The 18,927-nt window shown below is 40.8% G+C and overlaps 1 protein-coding gene across 3 annotated transcripts in view; it reads right to left on the reverse strand.

Moving 5' to 3' along the window:
* Positions 1–618: 618 nt before the first annotated feature.
* LOC137333128 (E3 ubiquitin-protein ligase RNF128) overlaps positions 619–18,927 on the reverse strand; it is a 116,950-nt gene continuing 98,641 nt past the window's right edge. For 2 of the 3 annotated variants that reach the window (XM_067997291.1, XM_067997290.1), the window contains exons 3-7: positions 12,596–12,667; positions 11,519–11,601; positions 5,671–5,767; positions 4,758–4,938; positions 619–4,495 (exon numbers count right to left, since the gene is read on the reverse strand). In XM_067997291.1, coding sequence (XP_067853392.1) covers positions 4,377–4,495; positions 4,758–4,938; positions 5,671–5,767; positions 11,519–11,601; positions 12,596–12,667 — 552 coding nt within the window. In that variant the 3' untranslated portion in view covers positions 619–4,376. The remainder of the gene's footprint in view (positions 4,496–4,757; positions 4,939–5,670; positions 5,768–11,518; positions 11,602–12,595; positions 12,668–18,927) is intronic. The other variant, XM_067997292.1, reaches the window with a different exon arrangement.

Genomic DNA, 18,927 nt, shown 5'->3' on the forward strand with positions numbered 1-18,927 from the left:
ACCTGTTTCTGTGTTGTAGATTCTATAATTGATAACTTAAAGAACAGTGCTCGTTCAAGCCAATCATTAATTTTTGCCCTACAGGCATGTAATGCTCAAAAGAGTGATCCTTTTAAAGTGTGATGCTACACATGCACAACTTTTAATTAGATAGATAGATGTCCTCTCATTTGTGTTCACTAAATTTCATCTACTGCCAAGTAAGTTTTCTGGGATTATTTTCAATTGCTACTTACTTTTGCATCCAACTGATGCTCTGGCCCGTTTGTTAGCTATAATATATACATAAAAAGACAAGGGCTGAAAAATTATTTGTAGGATAAGGCGATCGATGGGATTAATCTGGCTCTGCAGATGGACCAAATGCCTCGATCTTGCTCCATATTTGTTCCAGTTTTTAAAAGTGGGAACTGGAGAAAAATCGGTGTATCAGATGCACAGTATTATGTAGCACTTCTTTGGGTCCCAATAATTAGTACAAATTAATTTTAAAAATAAAATCCACTCAGCACTGGTATAGGAGATGAATAACTCTTAAGAATTCCATATTTTAACAGATGGTGAGGTGCCGATATCTTGATTGTTTCGCCAAGAGATTCATTTAAAAACAGTACACCGTTTATTAGAACATCAAATTTATTTACAGTTTGCTAAAGGAATTCTTGCAATATAAATGATTTTTTTAAAATCATATGTACAACAAATTCTCACACAGAAAATTCTAGTACAAATGCTCATCTCTCCCTTAATCTCTAAATGCCCTGTGTAAAATAAACCCACTAAGATCCATTTAAATTTCTTTGAGAAGTTGGGTTTGCAGGATACCAGCTATAACATTCTCATTTAAGCTCACCCGAGAAGGCAAAATAAAAAAAACACAAATCATTTAAGTTCCCTAAATAAAGTGCACATGATTAATATGAAGAATGTTGCATATTGCTTTAAAATGTGATTTTAATAAGTATTAAGGCCTTTGAATCTTCTACATTCAAAACAAATTCAAATGTTGTACTGAGATGTACATTGACTACAAGAATCAGGTGGTGAAAAAAAAGTGGGGGGTAATTTTAAACTTAACCACCTGTCGGGAAACTGACGCGACCGGGTACAAAGCTGATTTTACACCCTGCCCAATTTTACCATCCGTTGAACTCAACAGAGTAATATTGGGCAGGGTGTAAAACCAGCATTCCACTCGATCCTGTGGGTTTCCCGCCCGGTGAGTTAGGTTAAAATTACCCCCAGTGACTCTCCATTAACATGGGGTCGAACACAAACAGTTTTGGTAGGAGTTACTGTTGGATGGTTGGAGCTCAAACTTTTAGAAGGGCAAGGTTCTATTCAACAGTATTACAGCTCCAGTCACAGCAATCAGTTATTAAAACAATCACATCCAAAACAATGGTTTACACAGCAGAATGCAACCTCACATTATACTTTGCTGCTTAGCTGAGTTGGATATTCTCTCATTCTCTGGGACATAAGCAGACTGTATGTGCACCACTTGTGCTCCTGCCATTTCTTTCTCTCATTGGCGTTATTTTAACACTGGCTATTTTAACCCAACTATATTTAAATGGGTTACCACTGGCGTTAAATTAACACCAATCGGAAAATCCAGAATTCGGTAACCTCTCTAGTAGGTCTTGCAACCATTTTAGAAGTGGCCTTCGAGAAAGGCTAAAACAGCAGCATGTATTAAAAATAGATTTGTAGCTGCAAAACTGTAAGGAGGGAGAGGGGAAAGAGATGAATAGAAAGTGTAGTACAGATGGTGAAGCACTGGGGTGGATCTTAACTTTGTGCAACAGTGGGGAGGGTGCTATGGACTGGATAGAGTGGTGGGCATCTGCTGAAATTCGCTAGCAAGCATGGTGCCAAAATATTAGAACCAGAATTTGCTTTTAAAATTGCCTGGATTGAATACACGTGTGGAAGATAGAAACATTGTTTGAGATGTTTGGTTTCTGTTCAGTTAGATAGAATTGCAACTCCTGTGTAAGAATTCCGTTTTTGTTAAATCTCTCTGCATTTCCGAAGAAACTGACACTTGGAGAGTTGTTCTGTATTGCACTAAAAATACTAAACTCACTGCAACAAAATAAGGTGTTCTATTTGTGTCAGTGAAGTGGATCTCCGTGCATTGCATCTTGGTTCAACGCATGGTTCACGGTGTTCTGTGAATAATTGAGGGGAACAATTTGATTTTATTGATGTCTGAAAAACAAAGCAACTACAGCACTCCTTTAAAAAAAAATCAATGGTGGGCACCAACTAGACTTTGCTAATATCTCTGGGAAGAGACATCTCAAAATAAATAGTAGCTCTTGTGGTACTCTTTTCTTAGGAAATGCCAATCCAGTGGAATCTCAGCCCACCAAAGTAATATAGAGCAGGACCCGTTTGCTATTCTGGAAATTCAATAGCAAGTAATAGTTTTGATTGGTTGCGTTTTCCAGCTCCGCTCCAAGCACCTCTACCTCACAGGACGAGCACTGGATCCAGGAGGGCGATTGGCTGGAGGCTGGGAGGTTAACCATGAACCTGTTGTTTTTGGAAAGCTGCTCAGTACCAAGAGATGCGACTGTGAGTTTAAAAAAAAACGCAACACATCACTGGGCAAGAACGCTGAATGTAAAGGACTCTCTTCTCTTCCAAAAGGGGACAGGCTGTTCAAAATGCTCCCTACCCAATACAACTGCTTTCATTCAATTACGTGAAAGGACTATAAAAGCTCGATACAAAGTAAAGCAACTATACAATAAAAGAGATTTAAAAGTTAATCTGAAATAGATCCCATTATCCCCTATAATCTCTCCTCCAGGAACTCTCGAAGCTGCAGACTGTGACCAGATGTATAAAATTCAGCTTTCATTCCCTTGCCTATTCATGAGAAAGAACTATTCTTTGGAATTTGAAGAATTAGTTGGTCTCAAGTTTGCTTTAGAATCCGATAGAAAAACTAGCCAGTTGCAAAGTCTCCATTACAATGTCTGGGACTAACCCACTAGTTTTGTGAACATCATCTTCCTCGCCAGGATTTCTGCTTCCCTTTTATTTTTTGTTTGACAGTACTAACTAAATCGCTAAAAGTCTTCAAATAAAATATCCACAAACGTGTTTTTATCTCCAAAATAGATTTATTTTATTAAGGGTTAAGAGCACTGCTTTTTAAAAAAAAAATCAGCAATTTGCATAAAGGAAACCAATTCTAGGTTTGATTAAAGGCAACTGCTGTAGAGGTTTCGTTTATATTGGACAGCGTGTTCAGTTTGTTTTAGGACCCTGAAAATTGATGAGAAACTTGCCTTTTAAAGTCAACCATTTCATTGTTTCAGAATTGAAAAAAAATTAAAAGAATGAAAAGATGAGCTATCGCTTTCAGTAAAGTAGACTACTGGTAAAAGCATAGCTAAACATGCAGGAAACGAATGAGCAGCACCGCTTTTACGTAACGTGAACGATAAAATCAAAAATCTTTGTCATATCAGGGATGCAATTATCCAGGAGCAACACCACCAGTAGACAGCACAGGCTTTGTTTACATCATAGAGTTACACTAATAGGGCGACAATTAACCTTCTGCTCGCATTTTCATCAAAAGTGTATTGCGATTTAGTGCAGCAGTCAACGTAGAGCACGCAATAGATTAACTTCCCATGACAAATGGCTTCCACTTTATACAACGATTTAAGCCATAGGTTTTCAAACTGGGGTCTTCAGACCCAATGAGATTATTGCAAGGTAATCCCAAAAGGTCTGTAGGTTATCAGATTGCTGTGCCCTTCTGTTTTTGGTGATTTACTGGATTATTATTTCTGTTGCTGTATACCAAGACGAAAAAAAAACATTTTTTTTTGCAATGTTTGTGTTCCCTAGGGTAGCTGACACTGTCTTTTATGGAAGTCAGAACAGGAGGTCTCCAGGAATGCATCAACATTTGTAAGAGGCCCCTTCCTCTCATCCCCAACCTTACACCACCCACCCACCCCCTCCACACGCACTAAAGTTTGAAAACCAGAGGTTTCAGCAATCTCCAAACCTGCAATGTCTTAGCCTCATGGGTTAGAAATAATGCTCATTAGTCTTGGCCTTCACTGCAGCCTTGTGGTCACCAGACATCAGTTAATTTAGTTGCACTGATTGTGTGAAGTGCCTTGAGCTTCAGCACCAGTACTAATCATGAGCTGCCCATTATATTTACGCTATCTAAAAATCATCTGTCTTTTAACATTGGCATAAAAAAAGTGCAGAAAAAGTAGAATGTGAGCCACTCCAGTCTTTGTTTAAACAAAAAGAGTTCATTCAAGAGGCGCTCCCTGTATATCGGTTGTTGGTTGGCTTTATTTTCAGGGTTTTAACTTCTTTGGGATGATTCACGATTTTACTTCATCTTGAAGATCAATCTCTTCATAGACTGGGTTGTCCTGAGGCAGAACATATACAGACAGAGAATTCATTCGAGCTTCATTATTGACCAGATGCTGTTCTTCACCTGGGGAGAGCACAGAGAAAGATACTTTTGCAGAAGGAAGAAATAAATATCTATGCTAAGATAGTTAGGAAATACTGTCAAAAATGCCCTTCAGTTTGAGATATTTAAAAAATATTGTATCAAGTCTTTTTAATGCACATTAAAAAAAATCAAACAGCACTTCTCCTACAGTGTGTTACTGAAATTGAGGCTGTGGACACATGGTCAGAGTGGCATTGAATCCCAGTTCAGCCGGTTCTAACAGGAGACAATAACGACTCACTTAAATGGTGATTATCCTCAGTGACAGGAGATCCTTCCAATCCGTGCTCAGGTCCATAACCAGATGGCAGAGTATAAATGGCACTCTCAGGAACCTCGGTGCGTCTGTCCTGCCCACTTCTCTGAAGATTGCTGGAGGATTGCTCAGGTGCGGGTGTCTCATCAGCCTTTCCTATGTCAATCTGTGGCAAGTGGAAATCAATGCACAGATATGACAAAAGGCTAAGTGGCCAGTGAAACTCAAATGATCATACATTGGATTTAAAGCTATGGATATATGTAAAATAAGTTTGGACACTTTCAGTTCAGTTCCTGATAGGAATGGCTCAAAACTGGCTCTAATTTGGCATTAATAGCAATGTGATGTAAACAGACCTACAGAGGGATGTTGTATGAAGGCGTCAGCCTTCAGCTCAGTGGTAGCACGCTCGCCTCCGAGTCAGAAGGTTGTGGGTTTAAGTCCCGCTCCAGAGACTTGAGCACATTATCTAGGCTGACACTGCAGTGCTGTACTGAGGGAGCGCTGCACTGTTGGAGTTGCACTATTTCAAAGAAGAGCAGGGGAGTTCTCCCTGGTGTCCTGCCCCATATTTATTGCTCAACCAACATCACTAGAACAGATTATCTGGTCATTATCACACTGCTGCTAGTGGGACCTTGCTGTGCGCAAATTGGCTACCACGTTTCCTATCTTACAACAGTGACTACACTTAAAAAAAAAAGTACTCCATTGGCTGTAAAGCACTTTGGGATATCCTGCGGTTGTGAAAGGCACTATATAAATGCAAGTTCTTTCTTTCTTTACTTTTCAGTGTGCACATATTTAAAAGGCTCATGTCTGCCATTACAATTATTCTGTTTCTCCTGTTGCAAGCTTTACATTAGGGCATAGAATAGTCTCATTAATAACTTACCTCTATTCCAAGAGCTTTAAGGATGTCACATTTACACATGGGGCAGGTTCTATGCTCCAGAAGCCAAGGGTCAATACAAGTTTTGTGGAATATATGGCTGCAGGAAAAATCACAAGACTTTTTATTTAAAAAATCATTCTTGGTATAAGGGAGTTGCTAGGAAGGCCAGCATTCATTGCCCATCCCTAGCTGCCCTTGAAGCGGTGGTGGTGAGCCATCTTCTTGAATGGCTGCAGTCAACTGAGTGCCCTCGCTGGGCCATTTCTCAATAAATATACCAGCCATTTACTCGCTGCGAGTAAAAACATTGCATTTATGGCATCTCACGTTCTCATGACAATTTAAACCTATTATGTGCATTTGATACATTTCTTATTAAAATCTTGACCAAAGCATTAGATAAAGTCAAAAATCAGTTCATTTAAACCGTTGGTTACTTTGCGTGCCCCTCATGAGTTTTAGCTCACGTCTCCCAGATGCTCTTTTCTACAAGGCACAATTGTATTTTGGTCAGTGTATCTGACTCATGCAGAGACTCATCAGAATGTCTAAAAGGGCTCTGATCAAACCCATTGGGGAATCTACATCTCTGGAATTTCTGTCTGCCCAATACGTATGCATATTCCCCCCACTGGTACATACTCCGCTGATCCAAGCTCAGGGAACATAGGTACAAGTTGGTAAAGCTCAAGAACCCTTCAAGTATACTGCTTGAGTTTAACCAGCTAAAAAGGAAAAAAGGTTGGCATTTATATAGCGCCTTTCATTACTTCAGGCTGTCCTAAAGCGCTTTACAGCCAATGAAGTACTTTTGAAGTGTAGTCATTGTTGTAATGTGGGAAACGTGGCAGCCAATTTGTGTACAGCAAGGTCAAACAGCAATGTGATATGACCAGATCATTTGTTTTAGGTGTTGCTTAGGAAATAAATATTGGCCAGGACAGCAGGAGATCTACCCCGCTCTTCTTTGAATAGTGCCATGGGATCTTTTACATCCCACCTGAGGGGTCTCAGGACCAGATGGGGCCTCGTTTAACATCTCATCCGAAAGATGGCACCTCCGTGCAGCACTCCCTCAGTACTGCACAGAAGTGCCAGCCTAGAAAAGTGCTCAAGTCTCTGGAGTGGTGCTTCAACCTACAGCCTTCTGACTCAGATGAAAGTGCTACCACTGAGCCACAGCTGACACCAAGGCAGCCTAGCACAGAACACTGGGCAGCTTCCCCATGTCTCAGCTTGACTCAATGGCAGCACTCTTGCCTCTGAGTCAGAAGATTGTGAGTCCAAATCCCACTCGAGCACTTGAACACATGATCTCAGCTGACACTTCAGTGCAGTACTGCATTGTTGGAGGTGCCACCTTTCAGACGTTAAATCAAAAACCCTGTTCGGGTGGACATAAAAGATCGAAGAACAGGGGACTTTCTCCTGGTGTCCTGGCCAACATTCATCCCTCGATCAACACCTCCAGAAAGAGAAAAACAGATTATGTGGTCATTTCTCTCAATGCTGTTTGAGGGATCTTGCTATGAGCAATTTGGATGCCACGGTCAGCTACATAATAATAGTGCCAACACTTCAAAATCAATTCATTGGCTGTGGAGCACTTTGGGATGTCTAGAGGACAAAAAAAAAGCACTATACAAATGCAAACTCTTTCTTTCCTTCCTTCCTTGTCCAACTAGGAATATAACCTGTTATGGCGTTAGCTTGCAAGTGTATTTGGAGCTGAATCAGAGAAATTTCAGCCTTTAGTGATAGATCTACTCCCTCTGGTTCCATTCATGAGCAAGGCAGCCTGATCAGTCATCAGTAGTGCCCTGTAATCCTGCTTGATTCAGGTGTTGGATCACCGAGCCTGCCGCAGAGGATTGAACCTCCGTTGCCAGGGAGGTCACCTTGGGGCGACCCAGACCCCCAAAAGGAGCTGTTTACCTTCCACCATCCCTTCCAGCCAGGAGGAGAGTTGGTTTAGGCAAATAAGTTGTCTCAATGGAGATATGCCAATGTAGCACTGCCAGGAGAATAAGGACGACAAGGGTCGATTGTTTTTAATGTTCCAGGGAACCACACCGAAAAAAATCACAGCTCAGCGCTGTTATATTCCTCTTCAAACAAGGCCCATTGTTGTAGTTTAATTGGAAAGCAAAATTACATGCCATGACATACAAATTATGCTCATGACCTAAAGTTGCCTGAAAATTAATAACAACTTTCGTGCGATCATTAATCTCTTAGGAACAGCAAGTTATTTTCTTAATGGCGAGAGACTGGAAAGTACTGCAGTACAAAGGGATCTGGGGGTCCTAGTGCAAGAAAATCAAAAAGTTGGTATGCAGGTGCAGCAGGTGATCAAGAAAGCCAACGGAATGTTGGCTTTTATTGCGAGGGGGATAGAATATAAAAACAGGGAGGTATTGCTGCAGTTATATAAGGTATTGGTGAGACCGCACCTGGAATACTGCATACAGTTTTGGTCTCCATACTTAAGAAAAGACATACTTGCTCTCGAGGCAGTACAAAGAAGGTTCACTCGGTTAATCCCGGGGATGAGGGGGGCGGACATATGAGGAGAGGTTGAGTAGATTGGGACTCTACTCATTGGAGTTCAGAAGAATGAGAGGCGATCTTATTGAAACATATAAGATTGTGAAGGGTCTTGATCGGGTGGATGCAGTAAGGATGTTCCCAAAGATGGGTGAAACTAGAACTAGGGGGCATAATCTTAGAATAAGGGGCTGCTCTTTCAAAACTGAGATGAGGAGAAACTTCTTCACTCAGAGGGTGGTGGGTCTGTGGAATTTGCTGCCCCAGGAAGCTGTGGAAGCTACATCATTAGATAAATTTAAAACAGAAATAGACAGTTTCCTAGAAGTAAAGGGAATTAGGGGTTATGGGGAGCGGGCAGGAAATTGGACATGAAGCTGAGTTCGGATCGGTCAATGCCCTGTGGGTGGCGGAGAGGGCCCAGGGGCTGTGTGGCCGGGTCCTGCTCCGACTTCTTGTGTTCTTTAGATTTGTGGTTGGGATCAGATCAGCCATGATCTTATTGAATGGCGGAGCAGGCTCGAGGGGCCGATTGGCCTACTCCTGCTCCAATTTCTTATGTTCTTATGAACAGGAGGAGGCCATTCAGCCCCTCGAGCCTGCTCTGCCATTCAATTAGATCATGGCTGATCTTTACCTCAACTCCATTTACCCGCCTTTGACCCAAATCCCTTGATACCCTTACCTATCAATATTTATTGTTCTCAGTCCGGAAAGCTCCAGTTGACACCCAGCATCCAGTCTTTTGGGGGACGAGTGTTCCAGATTTCCACTTCCCTTTGTGTGAGAAAGTGCTTCTCAATTTCCCTGCTAAACGGCCTAGCTCTAATTTTAAGATTATAGCCTCCTCGTTCTGGATTCCCCCACCAGAGGAAATAGTTTCCCTATATCTACCCTATCGAATCCTTTTAACATTTTAGACATCTCCATCAGGTCACCCCTCAATCTTCTATACTCAAGGGAATACAAGTCAAAGTTTATACAACCTGTCCTCATAATTTAACCCTCTAACCCTGTAAGCAATTTACTGCTGTCCAAGAGACAGGTACTGCTACTGACTGCACAGCCAGTTTAATGACTGGAGAGATGCTGGCATCATTCAAAGTTAAAACAAAGCCTAAAATTGCTGGCAACACTCAGCAGGTCAGTCAGCATCTGTGGAGAGGTCAGGCAAGTTAACGTTTCAGGTTGCAAGCCTTTATCAGAACAGACCTGCAGAGTGTCTCCAGCAATTTCTCTTTCTGTTTCAGATTTCCAGCATTTACAGATTTTTACGCTTTATTTAAAACAATGTCTTTTTATTATACAGAGACCCGATCATAAACTTAGGTTTTTAAACCTGGACCAATGGTAATTGCCAGAATTTACCCCACATTTAATTCTCTCTTTCAGCTGGCAATGCTTTTATAATTGTATCGCTTTCTTAAAAAGCACTACATGTATGGCTGCTTTCTCAGCACAATGGCTTGATTGTCGTGCTGCTTACAAACAAACAAAACGTTTGCCAGACACTTTCTGATGATGCTGCAGCAAAGTAATTTTTCGAGCAAGCTTGTGGTAATCTTGTGGTAATGTTGGACATAGCTCATTCATTCTGGCACTCCCTCCCTGTGTCATAAAACACACGTTCCATACACTGCACATCACCTGTAGCATTTGGCTTCAAGACAAATAAATGCCCAAGGTAAGCAGGGGTTGTTTTGATGACTGAAGCATTAGCAGTCATCTTCAATGCACCACAGTTGCTTTTTCAAAGCATTGGTGACACCAGGCAGTTTCTGCTTTGATACTGTTATGCTTCAATCACAAGATCACTCACAGTCATACCTTTAGTCACAAGGTTACCCACAATCATACCTTCAGTCAGTCACAAGGTCAGGCCCCTCCCGGGAGCCTTTTGTTTTAAAAAAAACAGCTGATCATGTTTTTGTTTAGATCGTTAGAACAGATGAGGACTTTACATAAGAGATCTGTTTAGAAAGCAGGATTCTCCACACAATTCACAAGGGGTTGGGAAAATAATAGGAACTGCTCATTTGATTTCACCTTAAGACAGGCTTTTAAATACCCTTGAAACCAATTACAGTGTATATGAGGCACAGTGACCTCAAGGAATAACAACGTCCAAGTCCGATGGAACAAGAAGAAACATAATTGGTATTTGAGCAGAATCATGGATACCACTACAAGTGTGTTGTTCTTTGGATACTTTCAGCTGATTACAAATAAAATATTGGACAATTGCAAGGTCTGTCTTTCTATATATGTTGTAGGTACCATAATTTTTTTTCCTGATTTTTTTCAATGCTAAAAGGAGAATACTGTGGGAGCTGGCTAACATTCTGAATCACTAAAATATGCAGTGCTCCAAACTGATTTCCAGCACCAAGTGGGGGCATTGGTCCTTTCTGAGCTTTGCCATTTTTTTTTCAAAAAAACAGGTGACCTTCCTTATCCCATACACAATGTCTCAATCTGCATCCCTGATGGTTATTGTCCCACTATCATTAGCAGTTGTGTACCACTGTCTCTGCATGTCAAAATTAGTAATGTTTGGCATTTAATACACTGTTTTGGTTTTTCTGAAGTTCTGTAAAATGTTTAAATACTATTTTTATAATATTTCATTTCAAGTTTTGGTCATTTCTGGACATCTTCAATTTGACTGATGCAAGTGTGCTACATGTCCCTGAACTGGCCAACCAAGGTCTTGCCTCAGTCAAATCTTCCCAGTTGACTTGACTTCCACACTGGCACCTGGCTTTAGGAGCCATGCTAAATATTATGGATCCCTTCCAGCCATCAACACCCACAACACTCATCTATAGATATCACCAGGGTCATTCACGTGATCCAGATCGGCAATCATCTGAGCAATACCCAATTCTTGCATCCTGATGAATCACATTTACTGAGCTGGCCTGGGGGAACCCTATACATATCCATTTCATAGCACTCCTTCAGGACTTGTTCTGTAATTGATGGCCCATTCTCATGTTTTGACCCTGCCCATACTCAGTATGTACTACACATTTCAGCAAAAGCTCAACAGGGGGTGGATGAAGAAGAAAAACAATGAGGGACATTGTGAGGGCAAACACACATTGATTGCACTTACCCAAATATAGGTTTCCATTTATCAAATTAGAAACTGGAGAATTCTGTTCAGTTCAATGTGGGCACTGTAAATTTCGACAGACAACTTATTTCACACGCAGCTGCCCCCCACCACCACCACCCCCCTTATATTAAGCAATATGAATATGTCATATAAGAATATACATGATGATTGGGTACTTACTTGCAGGTCAAGATGCGAACAACATCATTGGGCTTGTAAGCTTCAATGCACACTGCACAGCTGTCTGCCTCTGGGCCAGTCTCCTGAACATCGGAAAGAAAAAGGATTACTGGCTACCAGCTTTCAGTTAAACCTCAAGAGGAGGTTGTCTCGTTCGCCCACTGGGCGACCAGCAGAGGAGAGTGTTACCTTTTGTTTCAGGCTCGCACCAATGAGGAATCAGAGATCATACTGTGTGGAAACTACCATGTTACATCCGGTTTAAAATCAGCGCACATTCAAAAGCAAGACACAAGGTAAGGTTTTCAAACAGAAGCTCAGAAGTGACTGAGTTACAACAATTTACTTATTCACTTTTTTAAAAAAAAATTATTGAAAGATCCACAACTCTTTTTGCACAAGTGAAAGGCAAATGCTTGAACTCAAAAACACCGACGAGATATTCTCTGGGCAGTGGGCACCAGTTTGATGGAACTTAAGTTCTAACTTGAACGAATATCAAAAATCACTTTCTACTGCTAGAGGTTAGGCTTTCGGAGCTAGTTATCACATGTGAAATTTCAATCCTACAAACAGTTCAAATGCCGATTACACTTATACAATAAACTCTTTTTTAAAGCCAACATGCACACCCCTATTTTTAGCCTAGACGATGTTCTAGGCAACTGCTCTCCCACCTAATGGGAGAAGGCTGTAACATTGCTGCAGTGCTCAATGCCTGAACTCAAATTAAATTTGTCAATGATACAAACTATTCCACTGAGGATCCAAAAATGACCAAATAGATATAACTCAGAGCAAGAGTTTGATATAACTCAGAGCAAGAGTTTTTGCCCCTTCCAGAACAAATCATTGGTTTCAGTGCAGTAAGTAAAAAGAGAGTGTTCATTACTGTATAATAAACCTGAAAATGGATTTTGTTGTTCATTATACAAGAGGGTAAATTAACTGGAGGTCTTTCAAGAATAAGAAATCGGCTTTCTGTTTTGACACCCATTTATCACCCACCCATAAAAATCCACGGATACCCAACAGTTGTCATTCAATCATACTAGGCCACGTACCAGCAATACACACCTGGTCGCCTTGCTTTAAGATGCGTAGGTCCAGTTGGTTAATAGCCTTCTTGGCTTCACTTTTCAGTTGTTTCTGTAAAAATATTTTTTAAAAATTGATTGATGAATGTGATCGAGACAAGTACACAAAATGTTTTATTCAATTCACACACCTCTCATAAATTAGTGTGGGTCCCAACAAAACCTCTGTTCAATAATTAGAAGACTCATTCCAAAAGTAATTTTAATTGTATCCACCACAAAGCAAAATTTACAAAGTCAATGATTTACACTTATTTAGTATCAATAGGGAGTGGAACCAGAGACTCAACCCAGTGCAGAAAGAATCATTTTTTAAAAAATGTTAAGAGAGCAGGCAGTCGCTAGGACTTGCATTTATATTGCGCTGTATCATATCTCTCAGGATGTCCCAATGTGCTTCAAGTGCATTGAATTACTTTAAAGGTGCAGCCACTGTTGCTGTGTAAGCAATCATACCAGCTATTTTGCTCACTACGGTCCCACAAACATTGGTATTAAATGAGAAAACGCCAACATTGAGAATTGAAATAGAAATTGTTGAGTGAAGTATACTTGTCTCTATGTTTATAAAGAGAAAGAGCAGGAACTTGCATTTATACGGCACCTTTTATGACCTCAGGATGTCCCAAAGCGTTTTACAACCAATGAAGTACTTTTGAAGCGTAGTCACTGTTGTAATGTAGGAAATACGGCAGTCAATTTTCACAAAGCAAGCCGCAATGAAATAATGACGAGATAATCTATTTTAGTGGTGTTGATTGAGAGATAAATATTGGCCAGGACACCGGGGAGAACTCGCCTGCTCTTCTTTGAGCAATGCCATGGGATCATTTCCGTCCAACTGAGGGGGCCTCGGTTTAATGTCTCATCCGAAAGATGGCACCTCCGACAGTGCAGCACTCCCTCTGAACTGCATCTGATTGTCAGCCTAGATTACATGCTGAAGGCCTGGACTAGGGTTTGAACCCACATTCTTCTTGACTTAAAGGCGAGTGCTACCAACTGAGCCTAGGTGCCTTCGATCCCCGCCACAAACTCCGTCCCCCAGCAACCGACTTCATCCATTTCCCTGGTGACTGTTTGAGGCTGAACCAGATCGTTCGCAACCTTGGCGTTCCATTTGACACTGAGATACTCCCAACTTCCAACCACATATCCACTCCATTACCAAGACTGCCTACTTCTATCTCCATAACATCACCCATTTCTGCCCCTGCCTCAGCTCACCTGCTGCTGAAACCCTCTTCTATTCCTTTGTTACCTATAGACTCGACCATTCCAAAGCTTTCCTGGCCGGCCTCCCATCTGCACCCTCTGTAAACCTGAGCTCATCCAAAACTCTGCTACCCGTATCCTAAATTGCACCCATCACCCATGTGCTCGCAGACCTACACTGGCTTCCAGTCTGGCAATGCTTCAATTTTAAAACTCTCATCTTTGTTTTCAAATCCCTCCATGGCCTCGTCCCTCTCCATCACTATAACCTCCTCCAGTCCGACAACCCTCCGAGATCTCTGCGCTTCTCCAATTCTGGCCTCTTGCGCATCCTTGATTATCATCGCTCCACCACTGGCGACTGTGCTTTCAGCCGCCTAGGCCCTAAGCTCGGGAATTCCCTCCCTAAACCTGTTCCGCATTTCTACCTCTCTCCTCTCCTTTAGGACGCTCCTTAAAACCTACCTCTGACTCAGCTTTTGGTCACCTGTCCTAATATTTCCTCATGTGGTTCGGTGTCAAATTTTGTTTGATAACACTCCTGTGAAGCGCCTTGGGACATTTTATTTCCAAGTTGAAGGTGCTATATAAATATTAGTAGTTGTTTGTTGCAGGTGAAGGATTTAATAAGAAAGTTAAGACTGACGTACATATCATGTTCGATATTTGCGGAGCTTTAGTTTCGACTTCAGAGGCAAGGAAGTATGAAAACCTAGTTTTGTTATTAGTTCCACACAAACTAGAGTGCTCATTTTATTTAAAAAATTGGGAGGAGATTCCACTCGCTGAATTGCACTGGGGAAATTCCACACACCTCAGATTGAATTCTAAGTGCCAATTTAGTCATTATGCCTGGTAATGGAGGAAGTTATGCCAGTGGAAAAATGTCTACAATTCTCCCAAGAATCCAGACTCCTTTTGCTACTATAAACCATGACACAAGTCACTTTGAGTTAGGAGGTTAAGATAAATTGACATTAGAAGTGAGAGCCGAACACAAGAATCCAGATTTCAAGCATCCACAAGCTAATCAAATTAATTTTGTTTTGGAAGGGGAGAGGAATGGAGGAGCTGGGGTTAACATTTGAAAAGCTACAATAACTTCTAGGAAAATAAACAATAGAATGCAGCTTGGCACAATGTGGATCAATGAAACAGATCTGTACTTTCCAGTTCTTTGTACCACTTATTCTAGGGAGTATCATATAGTCCAGTACTTCCTTCTACAACATCATGTGTCATGGTTTATGATTACAGAATATAAAGCACACATTGTCCTACATTCAATTCCAAGTTTCCCCAGGATAGACAGGTGATTACCAAGAATCGGGCCAGGACCTACTCCGTTAATGGTAGGGCGTTGGGGAGAGTTATAGAACAAAGAGATCGAGGAGTACAGGTTCATAGCTCCTTGAAAGTGGAGTTACAGGTGGATAGGGTGGTGAAGGTGGCATTCAGTATGCTTGGTTTCATTGGTCAGAACACTGAATACAGGAGTTGGGATGTCTTGTTGAAGTTGTACAAGACATTAGTAAGGCCACACTTGGAATACTGTGTACAGTTCTGGTCACCCTATTATAGAAAGGATATTATTATACTAGAAAGAGTGCAGAAAAGATTTACTAGGATGCTACCGGGACGTGATGGTTTGACTTACAGGGAGAGGTTGGATAGACTGAGACTTTTTTCCCTGGAGAGTAGGAGGTTAAGGGGTGATCTTATAGAAGTCTATAAAATAATGAGGGGCATAGATAAGGTCGATAGTCAAAATCTTTTCCCAAAGGCAGGGGAGTCTATAACGAGGGGGCATAGATTTAAGGTGAGAGGGGAGAGATACAAAAGGGTCCAGAGGGGCAATTTTTTCACACAAGGGTGGTGGGTGTCTGGAACGAGCTGCCAGAGGCAGTAGTAGAGGCGGGTACAATTTTGTCTTTCAAAAAGCATTTGGACAGTTACATGGGTAAGATGGGTATAGAGGGATATGGGCCAAGTGCAGGCAATTGGGACTAGCTTAGTGGTATAAACTGGGCGACATGGACATGTTGGGCCGAAGGGCCTGTTTCCATGTTGTAAACTTCTATGATTCTATGATTCTAAGCCAATAGTGTTTCGGTCTACTTTAGCACAAATTTTTACCAGTTTACTTTGGGGAACTGGTACAGTTTTGTAACAAAGATGTAAAGATGACAAACCAGGGGTTCAGTGCACAGTCATTAGATTATAATTTTGAACTGTATACACTGAACCAGGAGGAATGTCCAAGCTACAGCCCATGGGCCATGTGACCCACAGGCTCTGGTATTCTGGCTGATAATTCTTACTCCCTGGCTTGTCCTGTTTGAATGTTATGGACCAGGAATTTTGGAAAGGGCTGTTCTTAGCGTTGTTGCCGCATAGATGGATAAATCAGAACACCAAGAAAAACTGATTCCAGTAACCTGTGATCTACGGAAATTCATAGGAACATGGTATGCAACTAAGTGGCCACATGGGCCTAAAAGGCTTGGTCAGGCCTGCATCAAACCATGAGGATAGTCTTCAGAAGTTACATGAAAGGTGTTGTATCTGTTTCTCTAGTGAGGGAGCCAACTAACATGATATGCTAGCTCAGAAAATGTTTCAGTCAGTCTAGATGTCTTTTATGATAGGCATAAACAACATCTGACAATCCAAGAACAGATTCCTTTGATACAGAACCTCAGACGGTCACTCCAGAAAAGGTCCTTATATAGTCTGTAGACTCCTTCAAGATATTATTTTGAGTTGTGTCAAGTTGACATCAAGAGTTCCAAGAACATTCCTGCACATCAAGTTGAGAATCTCTTGGAACGAAATCTAGATACCAGCAGCAGGTTAACATCAAAATTACTCCTTTGTACAGCTTGGTTGATCCCAAAATGGAAAATCTTATTAGTTGTGACAGACTGAAAGGGAGTGTCTTGAATTGAAGATTCATGAACTAAAAAGTCTATGATTTCTACTAAATGTTTGACTTACCTAAAACATTGGGAGGAGAGTTTTATGGCAAGTATGCATCTCAAATGGTGTTACTTCAGTAGGCTGTCAGGAATGGCAGAGGCAAAATTTTCCTGCCATCAACAATACTCTCACATGTCAACGATGTGACCTCCTTGGCTTTATTGGACAGCCACAGAAGGTGGCTATTTAGCCCATTACGTCTGTGACAGCTCTTTGCTAGAGCAATCCAAAACCAATCCAACTGCCCCGCCATGTACCTATAGCCTTGCTTCCAACACTTGTCCAATTTTCCCTTAAATGATCCAACAGTCTCTGCCTCAGCCATTTGCGGTAGCAAAGCATTCCAAGCTCCAACAACTCTGTGTACAAAGAAATTTCTTCAACTCTCTCCTCTCACTTTATCATGGGTTTTGCCTCCTGTGCTGTCGCGGCAGTCCTGCAGATCCAGTCCTGCGTATTTGTGGACCTCCATTATGCTGCTATTTCACATCATAACATAAGCACGCAGATTGACAAAACCAGTTCTGTTTTCATTCCCAGGCGGCAGAAATTTAAACAATGATTCTTTAAGGGATAATAGGCCCATTGTTTTTTTTAAAAACCCACAATTAGATGGCATAAGGGTGAGTCATTGGTCTTTCACTTCTGGGACCTGGGCTCAAATCTATCTTAGAACGATGCGATGAAATTCTCCTCTATACTTTCTGTAACATGAGTTTGGGCAGTTTCAATACAGTTAGCAATGGTATGGTATGGGCCCCAAACTGTCCCTAATTCAGCACTGATTTAGCAATTTCATCACAAGCATTACTTTGCCTAGGACGACTAAACAGCATCCATTTTGATCCTTAAAAAAAAGACTTTTGTTCCCCAGTTTACATTACGGACAACTTTGCTCAAAAACTCTACTGTCCTCCCATCACTGGGTGGGTGACTACCCAACTTGTCATTGATAATAGAGTTACACTGCTGTAGATTGTCTTCAACCTGGAGGAGTACGAGATGTTTGCTCCCCGGCTATAACATCACGAGGAGAACAAAAGCACAAGAAAGGTCACTTCTTGTTAATTGACATTAACTGGCTATCTTTTTTATAAGTCATCTTTCAAGTTCAAGTATGTAGATTATGACAAAGCAGCAACACAAAGAGGTGTGATTTGAAAAGTAAAGCTGCATGTTTTTAAAGTTCTGTGTTAGGGAAAAGTAATTTTTAAAAAAAGATTAAAAAGGAAAAGGCTATATTTTCTTGTTCTGCTAAGTGGGTTTTAAACATTTGGTTAGTAGTTTTGAAGCTTCTCAGTTGAATTAGATTTGCTTTAATTTTGCACCTTGCTTACTTACTTTGCACAAATAAATGATATACATCTCCTTGGTACTAACAATGTATAAAGTACACACAAGTCAAATGTAGTTCAACCCTTTGTGTAACAATGATTCTTGGGAGATTCTGAAACATTTATGGGTTGTGTCAGCATCCATAGATATGGCTTTGAGAATTCACAGCCAGAAGCAAAGAAATATCAGAGAAATAGCATGCATTAAAATATATTAGTGAACCCGATGGGTAAATAAGTTGAAAATACTGTAACTTCTGGACAAATTATAGTCAAAGGAATATAATAACAACAGCTCCAAATAGCTCACATTTTTGCCAATATTAACTCCTTTTCTAGGCTTTTCATTTACACATTATGTCCAAATATAAACCCATTCATCACAAGTCTATTACATGGGCGTGGTCACCATGTTCAGTACTTTATGATATTAATTCTTCAAAATTCTTTCAATTGACATTGAGATAATATTGAGTCTACACTGCCACGGGTAAGGAAGCAACAAAAAATAATTTCTCTTTCTTGGTCTTGAGAGACCGGACTATGAAATTATCAGTAGTAGTTTGTTACTTCAGGCAATCTGACAAATTGTGACATTAAGAGTAGCTTAAGATATTGAAGATGAAAGATCATTTCACCTAAATTGGAACATTGTTTGAAAGGGAACATAAACTTTTGAAAATGTTTCAGGAAGGTTTTATAGGCCTATTTTTTAAAAAAAAGCTTTCAAAAAAGAAAACATAGAGCAGCCATGTAAATGAATGAAATAAAAACAGAAAATGCT

The sequence above is a fragment of the Heptranchias perlo genome, chromosome 15 (genome assembly GCF_035084215.1).
Source record: "Heptranchias perlo isolate sHepPer1 chromosome 15, sHepPer1.hap1, whole genome shotgun sequence".
Lineage (NCBI taxonomy): Eukaryota > Metazoa > Chordata > Chondrichthyes > Hexanchiformes > Hexanchidae > Heptranchias > Heptranchias perlo.